The 24,216-nt window shown below is 42.8% G+C and overlaps 1 protein-coding gene across 2 annotated transcripts in view; it reads right to left on the minus strand.

Annotated features, from left to right (window-relative positions):
* The window catches only part of lrig1 (leucine-rich repeats and immunoglobulin-like domains 1), a 65,217-nt gene extending 56,225 nt beyond the window's left edge, over nucleotides 1–8,992 (minus strand). The window contains exon 1 of one of the 2 annotated variants that reach the window (XM_055647629.1): nucleotides 8,525–8,992. In XM_055647629.1, the coding sequence (XP_055503604.1) occupies nucleotides 8,525–8,775 (251 nt within the window). In that variant the 5' untranslated portion in view covers nucleotides 8,776–8,992. The remainder of the gene's footprint in view (nucleotides 1–8,524) is intronic. The other variant, XM_055647630.1, reaches the window with a different exon arrangement.
* Nucleotides 8,993–24,216: the final 15,224 nt, after the last annotated feature.

Below are 24,216 nucleotides of genomic sequence, written 5' to 3' on the forward strand. Positions count from 1 at the left end.
AGGAGAGGAGGGGAGGGGGAGGAGAGAGGGAGAGGAGAGGAGAGAGGGGAGAGGGAGAGAGGGAGTGAGGAGGGGGGAGAGGGAGAGAGAGGGAGAGAGAGGGAGAGAGAGAGAGAGAGAGGGGAGGAGGGGAGGGGGAGAGAGAGAGAGAGAGAGAGAGAGAGAGAGCGAGAGAGAGAGAGAGTGAGAGGGGGGAGAGAGAGAGGGAGAGAGAGAGAGGGAGGGAGAGAGGGAGAGGGAGGGGAGGAGGGGGAGAGAGGAGGGAGGGGGGAGAGGAGAGATGGAGGAGGAGAGGAGAGGGGGGGAGAGAGAGAGGGAGAGAGAGAGAGAGAGAGAGAGAGAGAGAGAGGGGGGGGGGGAGGGAGAGGGGGAGAGGAGGAGAGGGAGGGAGAGGGAGAGAGGGAGAGAGGGAGAGAGAGAGGAGAGGGGGAGGGAGAGAGAGAGGAGGAGGGAGAGAGGGGGAGGGGGAGAGGAGGAGAGAGGAGGGGGGAGAGGAGGAGAGGGAGAGGAGGGAGGGGAGAGGAGGAGAGGAGAGGGAGAGAGAGGAGGAGGAGGGGAGAGAGAGAGGGGGGGGAGAGAGAGGTGGGAGGGTGGAGAGAAGGAGGCGAGAGAGAGGAGGAGGAAGGGAAGAGAGAGAGAAGGGAGGGTGAGAGAGAGAGAGGGAAGGAGAGAGAGGAGGAGGGGGGTAGCGAGGAGAGAGAAAAGGAGAGAGAGGAGGGAGGAGGTGGAGGGGGGGGGAGGGGGGGAGAGGAGGAGGGGGGGGAGAGAGGAAGGGGGGGGGGGAGGAGAGGAGGGGGGGAGGGGAGAGGAGGGGGGGGGGGAGCGAGAGGAGGACGGGGGAGAGGAGGGGGGGGAGGAGGAGGAGGGGGGAGGGATGGGGGGAGAGGAGGAGGAGGGGGGGGGAGAGGAGGGGGGGGGGGGGGAGAGGGGGAGTGGGGGGGGGGGAGAGGGGGGGGGAGGGGGGGGGGGAGGGAGGGGGAGTTGGAGAGGGGGGGGAGAGGGAGAGGGGGGGGGGGGGGTGCCTTTTTCTTCAACCCAAACCCAAACAACCATTTGCAGGCAGTGCTTTTTTACATCTAATCATATTTTCATTTTCAAACCAAATTAAGGGTACTCATTGCTGCAGACATTTGTCAGTGTTATTCAAAGCTCTGATTGAGGCACACCACTTGCAGAGACTGATTGAGGCACACCACTTGCAGAGACTGATTGAGGCACACCACTTCCTGGTTTTATAGTTGCTCCCCCTCCCTCCAGCAGGGGCAGCAGAGAGAATGGGGAATGTTGTAAAAACATTGATATCTCTGTCAATTTTCATCGACGGGAAAAATCCTCGGCACACAAGCGGCGGAGGGGGGCTCTGAGCGAGGTGGCCAAAAATGACGGCTGTAGGTGGCGGCGTTCTCTCGGAAACCGCAGCACAGAAAGCCAAAACTGGTCAAGAACAGAGTTTTAGTAACAAAGATTTCAAAACAAGCACTTATTAGTTACTAATCTGTTAGTCAAGGAATTATAGAAATAAGTGTTTGAAAATAAACCAGCAATTGCCATTGGAAGTATCCCCTAAAGTTTATCCAGCACTACGAAAAAGTCATGAATTTGCATCAACATCTGGCAAATAAAACCCCACCATTATTAATTTAAAAATGGTTACCTACAAAATATAGAAGAATTTCAACTCTGTAAGCTTTCAGTATTGTGGAATATTATCAAAGAATGCCAAATTATTCAAGCTTAGTCAAAGTTAAAATTGTCTACTCATTAATGCAAAATCTCCTCTTCATTACTAAAGGATCAAAAAAAGGTTAAAAACAAAATGCATTTCATTTCATTGTGTTGATCAGCAATGCACAACTTGAAAGCATGAAGCAAAATGTTTAAAAGTCAACAGAACAAAGCTTAGAAAACACAAAAGGCCAGGGAAGTGACTGGTGTACAACGTTTGCTAAGTGGGTCAGACAGTTTGGTGGAAGTATTTCAGTTAGTCAATGTAAGACTTTCCACCTCAAAGCAGTGACAACAGAGCAAAGGTCCCACTGCGGCGACCTTATCCGCGAGTTCAGAAAAGTTTGCCCTTGACTCGTACTCGCAGCATGGTCGACACGAGGTCCTAGGAGGTCTTTGTAACTCTCCTTCATGCTCGAGAGTAGTCCCCTCGTACTCAAGGCCTCAGCTAGGTCGGTGCGTATTTTTCAACATGCTGAAAAATGTCCGTGAGTAACAAAAGGCAGCCATGGAAAAAAATCTATATATTTTTTTAAATATGGGTTTAGTCGAAGTAGGTTGGCATGTTATTCGTAGGAATAAAAGGGTAGTAGAAGGTAATCTAAGGTAGTCGTAGACAGTCTTCAACATAGTCGAAGGGAGATCGAAGGAGGTAGTCTTCACTCTCCACTATTCGGTGTCCAATTTTCCCGAAGCTATTCGAAGCTAGTCTTCAACATAGTCGAAGGAGGTCTTCAACAAGTCACTTTTTCAAACTCACCTAAACTCGCCAAATAGGTCGCCGCAATGGGACAGCCCCTTAAAAGGATCACAGTGGGGTCAAACACTATATCATATCACTGATATTAAACGCGATGACAAATTATGAACCTATATTGTTTTTCTCAGTAATTTAGATCACTAAATCAATCAGTTACAAGTTTACAAAACCCAGTTATTAAAATATCATGAACTATTCACATTCTTAATTGTTGCAATGTATTTGTGATCAATCAAACAATGTCAAGTGTTAGTTATGCTTCCCAATTATTTGTATTTAAATCGCACCAATATCGGGTTAACGGCAATCTAGAAATAGAGTGGGCAGCACGTTTCTCGTGCTTTTTACATTCAATCAATACCGACAAATGACAACTGTGACAATCTGAAGAAAAGGCCTCAAAATTTGAGAATGTTTAGTGCATGGAAATTCAAACCAGTAAAACAATTATTTTATGATACTTCTGAAAATACAAAAGGCCTTTCGGCAAACATGAACACAAATCATGTTTTAATCATGAAGGTGAGGTACTTGAAGGTAGGCAACCCAAGGATGCATAAATGAGTGTGAATATTAATGAAACGACAAACCAATGACATCAAAATGAATTCAATTTGCAATACAGAACTAGTCTAAAAATATATGTTTTGAAAGTAGAATTAAACAAATGTATAGAAATTTGAAAGACTCAACTGATAGGTATGGTCAACTCATGTCAATGATCAGAATATTGATAATAAACTCATACCAATATCCTGAAGAACAAGAGACAAGGAAAAATAAATGTCACTATCTAATTTTCGGGTCAGTCTCAAATGAATAGGAAAACTGCAACAAGGATTCTATTTTACAAAGTTCTTTTTGAAGTGTGTTAAAATTTTCTTCCGGAATAATATGTGCAATTTGTAAGTATTGAATAAGACATCAACCCATATTTTTTTTTAATTGATTCCACAATGAATTTTAGTAAAACAGCTGGTTTCCTTCGCATTGCAAAATTAGGATCAGCAATAGTACATGATAACAACTTTTGATATTCAGATTTAAATTTGACAGCAATACCTCACTGACGGACTATGACACAAATCCTACAGGACCAGACCACTTATTTTTAAGACAATCTACCGTGTGCAGAAATTATTTTCATATAGCCCTAGAGTAAAATATATTTTATACGATTCTCAAATTTCCTTCATTATTTCGAATCACTGTAAAGTCTTTTAGACCAAAACGGACCACCTATTGTTAAAGTAAAAGATTGCAATACAGCAATTTCATTTTGACAACCTTTAATTATAGATTGCATATTTTACCCTTTTCAATAAATCTGATCCACATTCTCTATGCAGTAAGCCAGCTCAGAAGGACAACAACTTTAAAGACAAGTATAGGTTCAGCACATTATTGAATAGCAAAACAATAATTTTAAATCTAATTAATTCTTGATGTTATAAAGTACAGAATATTCTATTCCATAAGTAGAAAAATAATCCATCCTGATGTTAATTTAATTGATCTAAAAATAAATGGCACAAAATAAGATTACAATATCAAACAACTGCATCATTTCAGCAGACATTATTAAACTATCTAATACAAATTTAGCATAAACACTAAGTTTGTATTGGATAGTGAAAAACAATTTTAAAGTTCCAAATATTTAGATATTTTGTTCTGAATAAACTGCAACGCTAAGTGCTATGTGGGAACAGAAAATGAAATGAACTGTAAGTTGTGCTCATCATAATTTACCTTGTCCTGGACAACTCGAGTTATCATATGTTATGATTATTCTGGCACAGAAATTAGACACCGTATTACAATTTTTACATCTTACTGCTCAACCAATCCATCTCACTAGATAACACAAAATATTGCAATAATATACCAAAAGATATCGTTCTATAGTTCAATCAGGTAGTTATTATTTGTGAGCATGGCCCGACGATGAATAGCAAAAGGTACGTGGCTGTGAAATCACAACCAATCTTACTGTCATCCAATATTCAAAAACAATTCCAGCATGGGTCATTGACCAATAAGAGCTGTAACCCTGACTACATCCCATCTTTGCAAGAGGCCAATTCTAGTAACACCCAATTTTAGATTAGCAGATTTAAAGAATTTGAAATGGTGCTATGATATTCTGAGTTGGTTCAACCAAGTTACATTGATGAAATGTATGTAAAAAGTTTTGAATAAATATTAAGAGGAGAACTTTATCATTGATTTAAAAAGACAATAGTAAATGCTGTGGATATTCAGTATGTCAGACAGCAGCTGTTAAACAACGATTTAAAACTGGGAATATACTGGCATCAGGCACTTTAAAAGTAAAGTGCCTGATGCCAGTATGTTCCCAGCAATTTTTGGTTTTATTACAGTTTTCCAGAACTTCTGCTTTGTGTCCAGGTTTTCTTTCAAAAATAAAATAAACTGCCAAAAGTTTAAAGGTTCTAAAATGATTACACAAACAACATTACAGATCAACTTATTCCAAGGGTACAACAAAAGTACTTTTAGTTATGCGTTGCAATAAAAAAAATACTGAAACCCAAGTTAGTTAAGGCACTAAAAAGGAACCATTAAATCCAGCGTAATTCACAAAATTAAGACATCTCAGGATACAAATGAAAATGTAACTTCATACATTTTAGTTCTAACATTAAACTTCCTCCCCAACTAAATTATTGTAAAAATTGCAAACCAAAAGTCACAAAGGACATTAAGACCACATGGACACTGAACTGTTCAGGCATGCTGCCAATCAGCATCTCAGGGCAACAACTAAGTAAATGAGAAACACGTCCCAGTTAGCATTGCACCAAACAATCTCTAAAATCTACAAAAACAAAAACACCTAATTACTTAAATTATGTGATTAGGGATCCAAAAGGTTACATCCACTCAAGGCAATCTGGGGGAAAATACAGACTGAGACGTTTCAATACAAAGTCGAACTTCACAAGTCAAGGTACCCCGACAACGACATTAGAACACCTAGTAATTTACACCATAAAAATCCGACACAAGTATAAAGTTTACAGTGGAACTCGCGATCTGCATCACTACAGCTTATTGATGCCAACAACTCCCTACAAAAACATTAGTCTATACTAAAATACAAGTTTTTAAACAACCTTAAAATCAGATTTGCCTCAGCCACCTGTTTTAGTCTATATCGAAGTAATATACTGAGCAAAAAATGAAGTTCCTTTACCACCCCCAACCATGCACAGACGATCAGCTTCAATTATCCAAACTCAAGAAAGTACATCTGAATGATTAATTTGGAAGGTTGTACTTCAAAAACGTTATTAGTTGTTTTAATCTTTTAGGGATACCTAAAATAGAAAAACTTGCACATGGTGCAAGAATTCAGCCTGGATTATTTCTGTCAAAGGGTGTAAATCCTTTCCTGAAAACCATTCTCCACGGACACCAGTATCAAAACTAGTGTGTCTTTCCAATGTTGAAATAATTCAAGAGGGGAACCCAACACCAGCACTGTAAAGTCACGTCCACAAGTTACTCATCTCTCCGCATTCCTACATACATGGAAGTGTATTGTGCAGCGTTAAAAATTATGATAATTTATGCATTTAAAGCAGATGAACGTTACAATAAATGTTTTAAATTTCATACTGCGAGATTTCTTAATGGGTAAAAAGTTATAACTTGTGTAATGCGACTTAGAGGCTGCAAGGAGAGTCATGTAGCACATTTGCCCGCAGTGATTGAGGTGGACGCTGGTGGGTCGTGGTCATCACCCTTCCTTGACAGGACTGAGATCAAAACAATTTGGGACATGTTGAGGGTGAGAGGATTAGGTGAAGTTGCTTGGGATCAGGATTGACCTTTGAGTGAAAGGACTCAAGGCAGCAAGGTTTTAAGAATGTTTAAAAAGTCACTCGCACAAGTACATGCATCTTGGCTGCAAAGTTATCGGTACATCTAACAAGACACTTGGACATACATGCATTAAGGCTGCATGGTTTTAGGAGCATTTCAAAAGACACTTCAACGGTTACACATCAAATCTGTACGTTTTTTGGAACATCTAATAGACACTTGGACTAGCACATGGATCAAGGCTGCATGCTTTAGGGAGTAAAGAACTTGGATAGGTAAATGAATATGAAAAGTTTAAAGGGATATGGGGCAAACATAGGCAAATGAGACGCTTAGATGGGGCATCTTGGTTAGCATGGGTGAGCTGGACCGAAGGGGTGGGTATCTGTGCTGTATTACCCTGATATTGGGCTCATCCCATGTGCTGTTCGAATTCGAGCCCCATCCTTTGACTCAGGAGGTCAAGAGTCAATGGGTTATTGGGAGAAGGCAGGAGAAAGGAGGTGAGAAGGAAAGATGGACGAGCCATGATTGAATAGTGGAGTAGACTCAATTGATTTTGCTAACTTCAAGTAACCCTTGCATTCCTTCTCTCTCCATCGTTCCCATCCTAGTTCTCTGACTTGTTTCACTGTCCTCCTGACTCATAGAAACATAGAAAATAGGTGCAGGAGTAGGCCATTCGGCCCTTCGAGCCTGCATCGCCATTCAATATGATCATGGCTGATCATCCAACTCAGTATCCTGTACCTAACATTTTACTGATTGTATGCCTCCTTGTCACCTTCCCCCCTCAGTTAATAATGAACCATGTGTGTAGGAAGAAACTGCAGATGCTGCGTTACACCAAAGATGGACATTAATGCTGGTATGGGGAATTCTCTGCCTCAGAGGGCGGTGGAGGCCAGTTCTCTGGATACTTTCTAGAGAGAGCTAGATAGGGCTCTTAAAGATAGCAGAGTCAGGGGATACAGGGAGAAGGCAGGAACGGGGTACTGATTATGGATGATCAGCCATGATCACATTGAATGACTGGCTCGAAGGGCCGAATAGCCTACTCCTGCACCTATTGTCTATTGGTTGGAAAGAAGGAACGTGTGACATTTCAAGTCCAGACCCTTCTTCAGACTAAAGGTCATCAAGTCTGAAGAAGGGTCTCGACCCGACGCGTCACACATTCCTTCTCACCAGTGATTCTGCCTGTTCTGCTGTTACTCCAGCATTTTGTGCCTATTAACAATGAACCATTCTACAATTCCCTATCATCATCCGCTTCAACCTGTCGTTTTCACCTTAACCTTCCATATTTCTAGTCTCCCTCTCCTCTGACTCTCAGTCTGAAGAAGGGTCTCGACTCGAAGTGTCACCTATTTCTTTTTCTCCAGAGATTATGCCTGACCTGATGAATTACTCCAGCATTTTGTAGTCTAACTTCTATTGCCAACTGCCAGACGAGAGGGAGAGGGGGGGTGTCAGGGGTTTATGGGGAGAAGGCAGATTGGAGTCGAGGGGGAAAGTTAGATCAGCCATGATTGAGTAGACTGGATGGCCAAATGGCCTCATTCTGCTCCTACAACTTATGAAATGCCAGCAATCGATGTCCTCCAGAGATGCTGTCTGACCAGCTGAGTTATTCCAGCACTTTGTGTGCTCCAAGCAAGTTCCTAGCATCTGCAGTTCCTTATGTCTATACTCTGGGTGATGTTTGTGTGTTTTTTTTAATGCCAGGTTATTGGAGTTTGTTGTAGATTTAACCTATGGGTTTAACATATGATGAGCATTTTTACTCGCTGGAGTTTAGAAGGTTGACCGAATAGTCAAAAGCTAGAGTGGATGTTTCCACTAGTGGGAGAGTCTAGGACCAGAGGTCATAGTCCCAGAATAAAAGGACGTTCCTTTGGGAGGAGATGAGGAGGAATTTTAGTCAGGGGGTGGTGAATCTGTGGAATTCATTGCCACAGAAGGCTGTGGAGGCCACGTCAGTGGATATTTTTTAAGGCAGACAGATGGATTCTTGATTAATACGGGTGTCAGGGGTTTGGGGGGCAGGAGAATGGGGTTAGGAGGGGAGAGATAGAACAGCCATCATTGAATGGCGGGGTAAACTAGATGGGCCGAATGGCCTAATTCTGCCCCCCCCCAACCCCCATATCGCCGGATGAACTTATATAAACTTATGATACTCACAGGTAGACGACCCAGGCGGGCAGCTGAGGGGGGATGCTCGTCCAGGCTCGTTTGCTGCAGTCCAGCTGCTCCCCGCTGCATCTGCAGCCCGCTGGGCAGGGAGGCAGGGCGACGGGGCTGCGGGTGGGGGAGCCGGCCCGAGGTGGATGGCGATCGCGGTCGGGATCAGAGGAGGTGGCGGCGGCGAGGAGGAGGCAGCAGCTCGAATGCGCCAGCACCATGAGCGCCGCCAGCCAGCGCCGCGCCGCCATCTTGAGGTGAAGAGAGACGGTGTGAGGAGGAAAATAATAGAATATACACTTTATTTCAAAACAGCTAAAACCCCAGCCGTCGATTTGTCGGTCAGTCGATCGATGGCAGCAGTCCCGAAGCCTCCAAATGCGGTTTTTTAAGGCCGATGTGAGGAGCGCCGTAGACGGCCGCCCCGCCGCGTCGAGCCACCTCGCCAACTGTAAGCGGCTCTCGCCGACCCGCGCTGCAGCGTCCGCCCGCCCACCCTGGTCCCGCCCCCACCGGACCTCCCCATTGGCCCCACCTCCCCGTCCACGTGGTCAAGCGCCCTCACCGTTGGCCGGCGCCGCCGTCAATCAACCCCGGAGCGCAGGGTGCGAGAAGCCCCGCATTTTTCTCACCTTCCTTCTCCTCTCCCCTCACTCTCTCTCGCAGCCGGCGGTCGCTGCGCTTAAAGGGCAATGCCCGGTGGGTGCTGGGCTAGAGCTGTGCCTTGCAGAATGCAAAATGCAAAATGCAAAAAAAGGGGATCCCATTTACGATGCTTTTAACTTGTTAAAGTCTGAATTCCAATGCAATGCCTAAACAGCTAAATGCAAACAGCTTAAAAAGCAAATAAAATACATTGGCTTTCCAAACTCGTTCTCTCACCCGGTCTCAGCGTTTAAAGGGCAATGCCTGGAGCTGTGCCTTGCAGAAAGCGCCTTCTCTAGCAGCAAAGGGACGTTATTTATGATGCTTTTAACTTATTTTAAAGATTAATTCCAATGCAATGCAACCCTAAGAGGCTAAATGTAAATGCAACCGCTCAAATAGATGCAAAGAAAATATATTGGGTAAAACTAATATTTTGGCTTTCCAAACTCGTTCTCTCTCTCCCCCCTCCCTCCCTCTCACTCTCAAAGGGCAATGCCCAGTGGGAGCCCGGTGCTGTGGAGCTATTCCTTGCAGAAAGCGCCTTCTCCGGCTGCAAAGAGGCGTTACTTTTTTTTTATGATTTTAACTTTTTCAAAAATCTACTTTCAATGCAATGGAACCTTAAAAAGTAAATGTAGATACAACAGCTTAAAAATCAAATAGATGCAACTAAAATATATTGACTAAAACTAATATATTCGCTTTCCAAACTCGTTCTCTCACCTCTCTAACCCGGTCACTGCGTTTAAAGGACAATGACCAGCGGGAACCCGGTGCTGGGGAGCTGTGCCGTTTAGAAAACGCCTTCTGAGAATGTAAAGGGACGTTATATATAATGTTTTTGTTTAAATCTACTTTCAATGCAATGCAACTCTAAAAGGCTAAATGTAAATGCAGCAGTTTAAAAAGCAAATAGATGCAAAGAAAATATATTGGCTCTCCGAACTCAAAAGAAAACTCTTAATTGCTGCAATTCAAAAGGCAACATTAACAATAAGATATGGGGCAGAGTCCGGGGGGGAGTCACCACTCAAACAAGGGAAGGGGGGGCACATAAGTGGCAAGGGTGTTTTTGTTTAAAGATAGGTGCGAATACTGCTGAGAATGACGTTACTGAATATATAGACGCTGAAAATGTCTGAAGTGTTTACGCACATTGTTTTGTTTTGTATATATTTTTAATTCTGAACAAAGTTTATTTTGGGAATTTTAACAAAATATTTTCTTGTAGTAATAATTTTGCTTTGGTTTACGAGCAACCCGAAACTATCGGAATAAGGTTCCTTTGCATTGATCAGTGCTGATGTTTATTTGCAAAGACTTGAATCTAAAAGTGTCGCACACACACACACACAAGTACTGAAGCCACATTCCTTGGAGAAATAAATAACCTTTGCGTCATCGCAAAATAGTTTAATTCTAAATTGGGTTTATTTCTTGCCAAAATAGTTTTTGCCAAAATAAACGCATGCACATGCATAAAATCGAGATATATTTTGAGCACCCTGCAAACTTTACGAACTCTTTTGAAGTGATAAATATCGATGAAAGGTTATTTTAAGAGACTTTCATTTTGTAGTCCTGTGGTCTGTCAATAATAGCGCAGCCTCGAAGTACAGAAATCGAAAGTGCATTATCTGATGATCAATTTAAGTATCCTAATATGCAAAGTCTGGGCATGAGTTTTAATGCAACAACACAATATATTTTATTAAGAGCTGTTTAAAATCAATATTGATATAACTTGTGTTTTGGCCTATAATGCGCTGAAATTTCTGTTTCTATGTTTCTAAATCATAATGAATCTGCCAGTTTGTTTTGTGAAGATTGAAATAGATGGCGTCAAGTAACTTAAAACATATTAAAATGAAGGATAAACCGTGGTCAATAGTAGTGCAGAAATATTCTAATCGTGTTATGAATTAAGTGAAAAGATATAGTTATATTATCATTACGCTTAACTTACACATAAAAGTATCCAATTGGCGATATGGTGATCCGCACAATATAAACAGAACAATCCTTTAATCAAAACGACGGCTGCAGATACAAAAAAACACCTCGTCTATCTTTAAATGATACTTCGCAACGTTTGTGTGCTATTAAGATTGTTACATCTGTCGCTCTAAGGCAAAAGTATTCAGATTTAAATAAACATTCAATTACTTCCTCAGAAGTCTAGTCACCACCATGTACCACACCAAAAAAGATCAACGAGTGAAGTTAAGGAAATGAAGATAACATTGAACGAATAAACATTGCAAGCGATACTGTGATAGATTGCTAGCTAGTGTTGAAGAAAGCATTCAGTGTATATGAGTTTAAAAACACAGTCCATAAGTACTTCAATATATTCATGGCCAAGGTGATTTATTCGAAACAAGTTAAGATATATTGTAAAGATAATCATTTGAGACCAGAATGTGAAAAACTTGTATGAATTTAAAACGCATGAACTTTCACCTTTTCTACTAAACTAGTGGATGGACGAGAATTTTATCGAAGCAAAATAAAAAGTGCTGGATGAACTCAGCGGGTCAGGCAGCAACTGTGGAGGGAGTGGACAGACAAGATTGCAAGTGTCGGGTCCCTATTCAGACTGATGGAGTAAAGGAGGGACAGCTGGTACAAAAGGTAAAAAATGGGAGGAAAAATGGTCTTGTATTCCTGATTAGTAAGGGAGTCAAAGGATATGTGGAGAAGGCGTGAGAATGAGGTTGAGAGGGACAAGTAGATCAGTCATGATGGAATGGTGGAGCAGGCTTGATGGGCCGAATGGCCTAATCCTCCTCCTGTGTCTTATGGTATTCTTTGTCCCTCTCCCACATCCTTCTCTCTTCTGAAAATGTATTTCAATGGATATTAGCACAGCTTTTGGAGTAATCATCTTTTCATACATATGAAGTTTTATTGTCCATCTTGGCTGTAATTTATGTGGAGGAAGGAACTGCAGATCCTGGTAAATACCGAAGGTAGACACAAAATGCTGGAGTAATTCAGCGGGTCAGGCAGCATCACTGGAGAAAAAGAATGGGTGACTTTTGGGTCCAGACCCTTCCTCAAACTACAGGCCCGAAATGTCAACCATCCTTCTTCTCCGGGAGTCTGAGGTAGATTCCCGACAAGAAACATGACCTATCAGTTTCCTCCAGGGATGCTGCCAGGCCCGCTGAGTTACTCCTGCCTATTATGTGTGTGTGTGTACAATACACATACGGTCTCGAACCGAAACGTCACCCATTCCTTCTCTCCAGAGATGCTGTCTGTCCCACTGAGTTACTCCAGCATTTTGTGTCTGTTTTAGTGGTCTGAGAAACGACTACTGGAGTTTTCAACAGTTCTTTATTCAAAAGTTCGATATCCAGTATACAGATTCTCCACGGTGGTCAGCGCTGAACTAACGCGCGCAAGTGAAAAACCGCGCGAGACAGGAAGCCCCTCCCGAGTCACGTGACCGCAGCTTCCGAACGCCGGGTTCGATATCTGCGTGCGCTAGCAGGCGCCGCTAGACTATTTTCGATTTAAACCAGCATCCAGCTCCAGAACCAGGGGCCACAGTTTAAGAATAAGGAGTAAGCCATTTAGAACGGAGACGAGGAAACACTTTTTTTCTCAGAGAGTGGTGAGTCTGTGGAATTCTCTGCCTCTGAGGGCGGTGGAGGCAGGTTCCCTGGATGCTTTCAAAAGAGAGCTAGATAGGGCTCTTAAAAATAGTGGAGTCAGGGGATATGGGGGAGAAGGCAGGAACGAGGTACTGATTGGGGATGATCAGCCATGATCACATTGAATGGCGATGCTGGCTCGAAGGCCGAATGGCCTACTCCTGCACCTATTGTCTATTGTCTATTATCTGCAGTTCCTTCACACACATATACCTCCCTGTTTGACACATTTTGTGTAAACAACAACAGCAACAAAAATTTGCAACCATCGCAACTATCTCCTGCTTCACTATTACTGAAGCGCCCTGTTCTCTGGTGAAGACACATCCCACCAGTTTGAGTATCTGCTCATTAATCTTATTTGCTGTCTCCAGTTGCTGAGCCAGTTTCCCAACCAGGTCAGTAAATTTCCTTCAGTTCCAAGAACTTAATCACAGCTAATATTCTCATGTGAAGGACCCACTTGTAATACCTCTGAATGTTTACATGGATAAGCTACATAGGATTTTCATATCCAATATTTTATTCACCTCCTCACAAGTTCAGTAAAGTTCAGCATGCAAAGTTTACCTTTACAAATCCATACCACCTTTTTCAGTTCAAAATGGACACAACATCTCTGTATCCTGGAATATTGGTTTCAGACTTTTGCATCAATGAGTACAACATTTAATATTTTATAATCCACTGTCTTGTGCATTCATTTTTTTTTCTTAAATAATGGAGTTAAATGTGTACAGAGAAGATGAGGATATTGCCAGGACTTGAGGGCCTGAGCAATAGGGAGAGGTTGAGCAGGCTGGGACTCTATAGGACAGGAGGATGAGGGGTGATCTTGCAGAGGTGTAAAAAATCATGAGAGGAATTGATCAGGTAGACAGACACACAGAGTCTCTTGCCCAGAGTAGGGGAAATCGACAAAAAGAGCACAAATGTTTAAGGTGAAGGGGGAAAGATTTAAGAGGAATCTAAGGGGTAACTTTTTCACACAAAGGGTGGTGGGCGCATGGAGCTGCCGGAGGAGGTAGTTGAGGCAGTGACTATCGCAACTTTTAGGAACAATTAAACAAGTACATGGATAGGACAAGTTGAGAGGGATATGGGACTAGTGTAGATGGGACATGTTGGTCAGTGTGGGCAGGTTGGGTCGAAGGGCCTGTTTTCCAGCTGTATGACTATGACTCTATGGTAAATGGCACAGTTTTCATTTGACGTGTGTTTCTAAATTCAAGAAACTTTGGAAGATATATTTACAGTGCTTGTGATGTTTTATCTGCTTCATTTGAATCTGTGGATCGGAAATAGGTATTTGGGTTTGAAAGATTAATGCCTCTTTAGTGCAAATGCTATTTTTGCTTTTGTTGGCTTCAGTGAGACCTTGAGTCAGTATCAGTTTCCCAAGATTGTTGATCACCCACTGTAATTAATAATGCAAAATAAGTATTCAACAGATATGCCTTGCCACTATTCTGATTCACAATATCACAAGATGTGGCCCTTGTGGCTAAGGGGATCAGGGGGTATGGAGAGAAGGCAGGTACGGGATACTGAGTTGGATGATCAGCCATGATCATATTGAATGGTGGTGCAGGCTCGAAGGGCCGAATGGCCTACTCCTGCACCTAATTTCTATGTTTCTATCAGTTTTCAAGGGGCCATATCTTCCTGAGCATCCTTTTTCCCAATAAAATTGTTGTTTTTTTAAGTGTCTATTTTAACATAACTTTAGACAATAGGTATAGGAGTAGGCCACTCGGCCCTTTGAGCCAGCACCGCCATTCACTGTGATCACGGCTGATCATCCACAATCAGTACCCCGTTCCTGCCTTCTCCCCATATCCCTTCACTCCTCTATCTTGGGGGAGCAAAGTTTAAAATAGATGTATGGGGCAAGATTTTTTTGCAGGAGCGTGGTGGGTGTCTGTAGCACCATGCCAAGGGTGGTGGTGGAGGCAGGTTGGATAGTGGCATTTAAGAGGCTTTTAGAAAAGCACATGGATATAAGCACAGGGAATGGAGGGATATGGATCATGTGCAGGCTGAGGAGATTAATTTACCTTGGCATCATGTTCAGCACAGACATTGTGGGCCGAAGGGCCTGTTCCTCTGCTATACTGTTCGATGTTCTATCTCTTACAAGTTTCTTTTTATAACCACTTTTTTTCTGGTTCCTACAATTAGTTTGTTACCTGTTGCTGTTCTTTATGCATCTCGCAAACATTGGATCTGTACCAGCTTTGTGAACGTTCAGTTTTACACTGTAGTCTTATGTCCTTAGCATATACAGTCGTTTCCTTTGGAAACATGGAACTTCTCGGTATAAACTCATAATCATTGAGTGATACAGCGTGGAAAACAGGCCCTTCGGCCCAACTTGCTCACACTGACCAACGTCCCAGCTACACGAGTCCCACCTGCTCGCATTCAGCCCATATTCCTCCAAATCTGACCTATCCATGTACCTGTCTAACTGTTTCGTAAATTTCGTGAATTTTCGTGCTATATTTAAGAGGGAGTTAGATGTGGCCCTTGTGGCTAAAGGGATCAGGGGGTATGGAGAGAAGGCAGGTACAGGATACTGAGTTGGATGATCAGCCATGGTCATATTGAATGGCAGTGCAGGCTCGAAGGGCCGAATGGCCTACTCCTGCACCTATTTTCTATGTTTATGTATGTGCTGTATGTAAACATTGGGATAGTCCCAGCCTCAACTACCTCCTCTGGCAGCTGGTTCCACCCATCTACCACCCTTTGTGAGAAAATGTTACCACTCCGATTCCTATTAAATCTTTTCCCATTCACCTTAAACCTATGTCGTCTGGTCCTGGATTCACCTGAACTGGTTCTGTATGACATCAAATTCACATTTAAATACCTCTCACCTGTGATTTTACCCATTAACAAATGTCCCCAATGAACATTGGCAGGCACGGCCTTCTCATTTTGATTCAGGTTCAATCCGATTCATCATGCTTGACCAGTCCTTTACAAAATCATGCAGACTCTCTCTCTTCCACTGCGGATTTACAAGGTGTTCAGTCATGTTGTCCTTAATTATAGACTCTGGTAATTTCCCAACAACAGATGTCAGGCTAACTGGTCCATAAGCCAGGGGCATTGCTATCTCACTTTTCACGCTCTCACTGGAGTAACAAGTACAAATATCCAATTGAAAGGGACAGTTCCCTAATCTAGATTATAGTTGTAGCATCTGCAATATGACTACTAGGCTTTATCTGCATTCATATTAGGTATTTTAGGTGATAATTCGGGTCTGTGGTAGAGTTGCTGCCTTACAACGTCAGAGAGCCAGGTTCGATCCTGACTACGGGTGCTGTCTGTACGGAGTTTGTACGTTCTCCCTGCGACCGCTTGGGTTTTATCTTGGTGCTCCGGTTTCCTCCCACATTCCAAAGATGTACAGGGTCATAGGTTAATTGGCTTCTGCACATTGTCACTAGTGTGTAGAATAGTGCTAGTGCACGGGGTGATTGCTGGTCGGCGTGGACTCGGTGGGCTGATGGGCCTGATTCCACGCTGTATCTCTAAACTACACCGCAACCTGCGATCGCGTGGGTTTTCTGCAGGAGCTCCAGTTTCCTCCCACATTCCAACGTTATACAGGTTTGCAGGTTAATTGGATTTGGTAAAAACTATATATTATCCCTAGTGTGTAGGAGTGTGCTAGTGTTGCTGGTCGGCGTGGACTCAGTGGGCCGAAGGACCTTTTTCCACGCGGTATCTCTAAAGTCTAATCAGTGGGTAAAAATGTAGATGGGCATTTGAAGATAAACAATCTCCCCTGTTTACTTAAAGATAGCGGAGTCAGGGGATATGGGGAGAAGGCAGGAACAGGGTACTGATTGGGGATGACCCGCCATGATCACATTGGATGGCGGTGCTGGCTCGGGGCCAAATAGCCTACTCCTGCACCTATTGTCTATTGTCTATTGTTTACGTATGACATTGTGTTGGTTCGTTCGCTCGTGTGTCAGACACGTATAGCTCGCTGTTGGCTTCTGTCGTCGTCCAATATGTTGACAGAATTGTCGCCCGACGCATCACAGACTGTGACGCGCCGTCACTTCCAGGGATCGCCACGAGTAGGCCTCTGTCATGATCCCCATAGTGTTTGTGTGAGGGTATTATGTAATCGACAATTGAGATTATGCACTCCAATATACATGATATTCATCTTATTGATCCCGTTAGTCATGTATTGTCTTTCAGCTGGCTGGTTAGCATGCAACAACAGCTTTTCACTGTACCTCGGTACGTGTGACAATGGACTAAACTGAACCTATTGGATGACATCATGAGAAGAATCTAGAGGGAGAAAGAGCCAAATTGTTGTTATATTAAGTTGTCTCTGCTCGTGGTAATAATAAATGTAAAAGTAAAAGAAAAGTTAAACAAACAGACTAATCCACTTTTAAAGTGGCTTGACTAAGAATTACAAAAGGCAATGGTGATATATCTGCAAATTAATATTTACATTCCTTCTGAACGTACTTCAATTATGTTTAAGAATAAACGGGTGACAAAAGGGAAAGAGGAACAAAAGAAGCACCATAAGAAAAAGCCAGAATACATAGCAACAAAATAAAGATAATTAAACACAAACGATCGAGTAGCTCTCCAACGCAAGGGGGTAAATGTCACAGGGTAAGCATGCTAAAAATGTTTTCTCATGTGCATGCAATTTTTTGCGCTCCCTTGATGGTTTCCTTGTGTGTATACACTTCTAATCTATATCGGTTATTTGCTTCTATTCTTTATTTGGAGTATTCCTGTCCCTGTGTACTTACATGGAGGTATTAATATGAGGGCAATGTTGAACATGCGAAATAAAATCAATGCAACCTGGCAAATCTTGAATGAGGGCGCTTTTTAAGTAGATTTTATTGTCATTTGTGTTACATCTGCTGTATGATAAGCTGCAATTCGTTCATTTTTTTGTCAGTATATTAGCTCATGGTTATATACTTCTATAATAATAATAATAATAAATTTTATTTATGGGCGCCTTTCAAGAGTCTCAAGGACACCTTACAAAAATTTAGCAGGTAGACGAAAAACATGTAAGGGGAATGAAATAAATAGTAGAGACATGACTAGTACACAAAGTAAAGACAGAATTCAATACAAAACACAATATGAGGCAATTAATGCCCAGATGAAAAGGGAGGGGGACGTGGGGCTAAGGATAGGCAGAGGTGAAGAGATGGGTCTTGAGGCGGGACTGGAAGATGGTGAGGGACACGGAATTGTGGATCAGTTGGGGGAGGGAGTTCCAGAGCCTGGGAGCTGCCCTGGAGAAGGCTCTGTCCCCAAAACTGCGGAGGGGGGGGAGAGGAGGTCAGTGAGATATGGGGGGGCCAGATGGTGGAGGGCTTTGTAGGTGAGAATCAGGATTTTGTAGTTGATCCGGTGGGAGATGGGAAGCCAATGAAGTTGTTTGAGGACTGGAGTGATGTGATGCCAGGATTTGGTGTGGGTGATGAGTTGGGCGGCTGCGTTCTGGACCAGTTAGAGTCGGTTGATGTAGGTGGAGCTGATGCCAAGGAGAAGTGAGTTGCAGTAGTCCAGTCGGGAGGAGATGAAGGCATGGATGAGTCTTTCAGCAGCGGGAGGTGTGAGAGAGGGTCTGAGTTTGGCGATGTTGCGGAGATGAAAGAAGGAGGTTTTAATGACATGGCGGATGTGAGGCTCAAGGGAGAGAGTGGAATCAAAGATCACGCCAAGGTTGCGGGCCTGGGGAGACAGTGGTGCCGTCGATGGTGAGAGTGGGGTTATTGATTTTGCTGAGTGTGGCTTTGGAGCCTATGAGGAGGAATTCTGTCTTATCGCTGTTGAGTTTGAGGAAGTTATGTTGCATCCAGGTTTTTATAGCTTTTATATAGTTTTTATATACTTTTTTATATACTTCTGTCAGTATATCAGTTAGTTTGTAATTAATGTACAGGATCATTCATTAACATTTGCAATGAGTGGATATAACACGTATTGTACTTTACTAGTGCTTTCTCTACGCTCTTATTAGGTGAATTTGCAGCAATGTTTTGTTTATAAAGGTATTTATATTTACTGTTGCCAGGCTGGTCTATAGTTACTATAGTTATAAACGGAAGATTGTCAAGCTGCAGCAGTAATAATGTTTGGTTTTATAGGAAATGAATGAGCATAGTTCAGCGTGAAAAGCTTCAAACATTGAAAATAACTGATTTGCAAATATAGCACTTTGCCTTTTGGTTTATAATTCTTATTCAAGGATATTTTAAAAGTGGATTAAAGTGTTTATTTAAATTTTCTTTTAAAAATTTATTATTGACTTTTATAACTGAAACATTTTCTCCATAATTGTAGCAGTGAAGGGGTTTGTGCTGTCAATATTATTGTTACATTGTTACTTCATTAGGTAATCATGTGCTAATTGTTTTACTTTGTAAATATTTTTGTTCTAAGGATTATGGATGTCACAGACAATGCTGATGGACTTGTGCATTTTTATAAGCCTTGCTTTGAGATATCACGATATTACCAGTGTTGATATGCTGACTCTTCCATCCTGGGCTTCCTCCATTACCAGTGGAGGCCACATGCAAACTGGAGAGATAGCACCTCCTATAGCTTACAACCCAATGGGATGAATATTGAATTCTCCAATTTTTGGGTGATATCTATACAATCCCCTCCTCTCTCCATCCCCTTTTTCCCCCGCACACCCTTTCCTTTCACCCCCTCCACTGTGCCCCACCTGGCCTCCCCTCCCCCCCCCCCCCCCCCCCCCCCCCCCCCCCCCCCCCCTCCCCTCCCGCTCCACCTACACATTTTGAAGAATATGTGCTAAACTCGTAGGTACATAAAAATGCTGGAGAAATTCAGCGGGTGCAGCAGCATCGATGGAGCGAAGAAAATAGGCAAAGTTTCGGGCCGAACCCCTTCATCAGACTCAGTGCTAAACTCGTGTTTTGGACACTTGGTGGGTTAATAGAAGGAGTGGTGTTTAATTAAACAGGACGAACCAATAGTAAAATTTCTTCTGGAAGGTACACAAAAAAGCTGGAGAAACTCAGCGGGTGCAGCAGCATCTATGGAGCGAAGGAAATAGGCAACGTTTCGGGCCGAAACCCTTCTGAAACAAAATTTCTTCTGTTGAGTTTGGGACTCATGCTCACTTAGAGCACCTTAGGCTATTGTAGATCAAGATTCCATTTTTATTTATATAGCTCATTACTATATTAGCGGTATAATGGTTTTTAGATAACATATAATTCAATCCAAATGGCCATCCAAAGCTGAATCTGGTGACTTAATAGTATTCACATGTGTTCTTAGATTAATGGTTTAAGAGTCGACTTTACTTCTGCTTGTTGCTCTGAATTTGACAAAAGAAGAACTCCTGTTTCTTGACTGTACCCAGCTCATAAAGTCAAGTATACTGTAGGCTTTCTTATCCACTTGATCTGCCTGTGCTACTGACTGGGGATATTTAATAGTGTCTATTAAACACTACAATCTCCAATAAGCTCTGAACCACATAGATTATTATTGTTATTATTGCACTATATATGTGTGTATGTGGTTGTATATGTTTAGTTTGGAGACACAGAACAGAAACAGGCACTTCATCCCACCGAGTCCACGCCAACAAGCGATCTCCACACATTGCGCAAAGTCCAATGTCTGCAATGGGGTAGAAATGAATCATACAGTACCCTAGCTCATGGAAGGACGGTTCAGAAGCCTGATAACAGAGAGCAAGAAACTGTTCCTGAGTCGGGTAATGCACGCTTTCATGCTTCTGCACCTTATGTACACTTCAGCAATTCTGATAACTAACTCTGGTCTGAGCTAACTGAGTGTTAAATATTAATTAAATGTATGAAAACCTTTACTGAGCGATGCTTTTATGGTTCATACTACTGGCGTTGCTAACTCTTATTTTAAGGTGCTGTAGCAAGTAGATTGAGCATTTTAAAACATTATTAAATACAATATTATACCACTCATTGGATTCACACAAAACTATGACCAAATTAAGGCTGTGTCACTGCCACAATTTTGCTGCCTACACAATCTGCTCATTTCTAAGACACATACATTATTCTAATGCATAATTAGCCCATTGCAAAATAAATTCAGCAAAAGAGAGTATAGAGTATAAATGCATGAACAAGTTACATGCAACAGGTTAGGTACTCAAATTGGAATAAAAACATCCAGAGAAAATGATTCGAATTGTTGTTTCCTCAAAGAAAATTGTATAAAACGGGTGTTTGTTTTAAAATTATTTAAATTAATTTTCTTTAAAAATGTAACTGGATGACTGGCTAGGAATTGACTGAAAATTATGATTATATACTCTCCAAATAATGTTGACTGTTGTGTGGTAGAAACACACACACATAAACACACACACACACACACACACACACACACACACACACACACACACACACACACACACACACACACACACACTCACACTCACACTCACACACACTCAAGCCAATTTACAATTATACCAAGCCAATTAACCTACAAACCCGAGATAGTCACAAAAGGGACAGGCAGCATCTCTGGAGAGAAGGAACGGGTAATGTTTCGGGTCAAGATCCTTCTTCAGACTCTAGTCGTTCAGTCTGAAGAAGGGTCTCAAGCCGAAACGTCACCCATTCCTTCTCTCCAGAGATGCTGCCTGTCCCACTGAGTTACTCCAGTTTTTTGTGTATATCTTTGGTTTAAGCCACCGTCCTGAACAACCTACAAACCTGTACGTCTTTGGAGTGTGGGAGAGAACTGGAGATCCTGGATAAAACCCAAGCAGGTCACGGGGAGAACGTACAAACGCCGTACAGACAGCACCCATAGTCGGGATCGAACCCGGGTCTCTGACGCTGTAAAGCAGCAACTCCACCGCTATGCCGCCGTGCCACTCATATAAATATGAATTTACTTTTTAAATGTTAGCATACTTTTCTGTCACTGGTAAACATAAACAATGTAATAAATACCCTGGACACAAGGAACTGCAGCGACTGGAATCTTGTGTAAAACACAAAGTGCTGGAGTAACTTGGTGGGACAGGTAGCATCTCTGAAGGACATGGATAGGTCCGTTTCTCTCCAGTCCGTGGTAGAGACCTGTCCCGAAACATCATCAGTCCATGTCCCCCAGAGATGCTGCCTGACCTGCTGAGTTACTCCAGCACTGTGTGTTTTACTGATAAATACTATATATTTCACCTGCTGTTCATACATTTAGCAGTTCTTGTAATCAAATAATTACTGAATAATTGTTCTGCGGTCTGTATCCTAAAAGGGAGGGAGACTGGTCCAGTCGGATAACTTCAGTTCCAGGAAACGTCCTGAACTGTCCTCTCACCAACTAGAAAGCAGTCCTGACCTTCCATCTACCCCGTTAGAGGTCTTCAAATTTGGGAAAATTAGGGTTGGAGCTTTGCTTACAATCGAAATCTTCCCTACAGCCATCAGGCAATGAAACACTACAAAAGAAAGGAACAAAATGCTGGAATCACTCTGTGGGACAGGCAGCATCTCTGAAGATCGGTTTACCCATTCCTTCGCTCCAGAGTTACTCCAGCATTTTGTGCTTATCTAAGGATAAGCGTATGTTAGACTGGATAGACTCGGCTTGTACTCGCTAGAATTTAGAAGATTGAGGGGGGATCTTATAGAAACGTACAAAATTCTTAAGGGGGCGGACATACTAGATGCAGGAAGATTGTTCCCGATGTTGGGGAAGTCCAGAACAAGTGGTCACAGTTTAAGGATAAGGTGGAAGTCTTTTGGGACAGATATGAGAAAAAAACCGTTCACACAGAGAGTGGTGAATCTGTGGAATTCTCTGCCAGAGAAGGTAGTTGAGGCCAGTTCATTGGCTATATTTAAGCGGGAGTTAGATGTGGCCCTTGTGGCTAAAGGGGTCAGGGGGTATGGAGAGAAGGCAGGTACAGGATACTGAGTTGGATGATCAGCCATACTCATATTGAATGCTGGTGCAGGCTCGAAGGGCCGAATGGCCTACTCCTGCACCTATTTTCTATGTTTCTATGTTAGGTGAGGGCACATTCAGAATGCACCAAAAATCGACTAGGTGTCACGGGGTTATGGGGAGAAGGCAGGAGAATGGGGTTGAGTGGGGAAAGATAGATCAGCAATGATTGAATGGTGGAGTAGACTCGATGGGCCGAATGGCCTAATTCTGCTCCTGGAACTGATGAACTAATAGGTCTTCAAAATTCAGTATCCCGAAAATGACTTCAAATTGCAGTCATTTATACCGCAACATTTATTTTATATTAGCAGCTAATTCAGATTCAAGCTGAACAGATTGTTGCCAAGCAATTCCTAACCAAGACAGTCCCTTACAATAACTGCAATAAATTATGTTGCCATATCTCTTGCTTGTGGGCATATCAGAGCTAACTCATCATGTCACGATGTGCTTTCATGTCATAACATAAGAACATACATAAAGAAGAACTGAAACAGACCATCCCAGCATCTCACTCCAGTTCCATCACTCAATGGGATAGTGGCATTCTCCCCTTACTCAACTCTGCCTTATGTCCCATTCTTGAACCACTTCATTCTAATGGTTCCCCAATACAATTTAAGTTGTAGATTAACTCTTGGATAGTACCTCAGTGATACCTAGTTTAAGCATCTTAGTGAATGTTAGTTAAAGTATCGAGTTTAGTTTTTCAGTAAAATTCAAATTTAAGAATGTACACAATGACAGTAGTTACTTTAGTTTAGTTCAGAGATACATCACGGAAACAGGCCCTTCGGCCCACCGAGTCCGCGCCGACCAGCGACTCCCACACGCTGACATTATACTACCCACACTATGGGTAATTTACAATTTTACCCAAGCCAATTGACCTACAAACATGTACGTCTTTGGAGTGTGGGAGGTAACTGGAGCACCCGGAGAAAACCCACGCAGGTCAAGGGGAGAACATACAAGCTGTGCAGACAGCGCCCATATGGGCCCGTCCCACTTACGTGACTTTTTCGCCGACTTCCGGCACCCGTCATAGGTCATTGCAGGTCGGCGAAAATTTTCAACATGTTGAAAATTCAGTGGCGACCAGAAAGACGCTGCGACTCTTTGGGCATGTTGCGAGGTGAAGCCTGTATGGTCGCGCGTAGTTGCACAAAGACTCATACCTTGTTCTGGTCGCCGCTGGATTTTCAACCGCCGAAAAAGTCACGTAAGTGGGACAGGCCCAATAGTCAGGATCGAACCCGGGTCTCTGGCGCTATAAGGCAGCAGCTCGACCGCTGCTGCTGGTGCAGTGATGAAAGGAGTAAGAAAAAGACTCAAGTTAGTTGAAACAAAAACATTCCATAT

This window comes from Leucoraja erinacea, chromosome 16, assembly GCF_028641065.1.
Source record: "Leucoraja erinacea ecotype New England chromosome 16, Leri_hhj_1, whole genome shotgun sequence".
NCBI lineage: Eukaryota > Metazoa > Chordata > Chondrichthyes > Rajiformes > Rajidae > Leucoraja > Leucoraja erinaceus.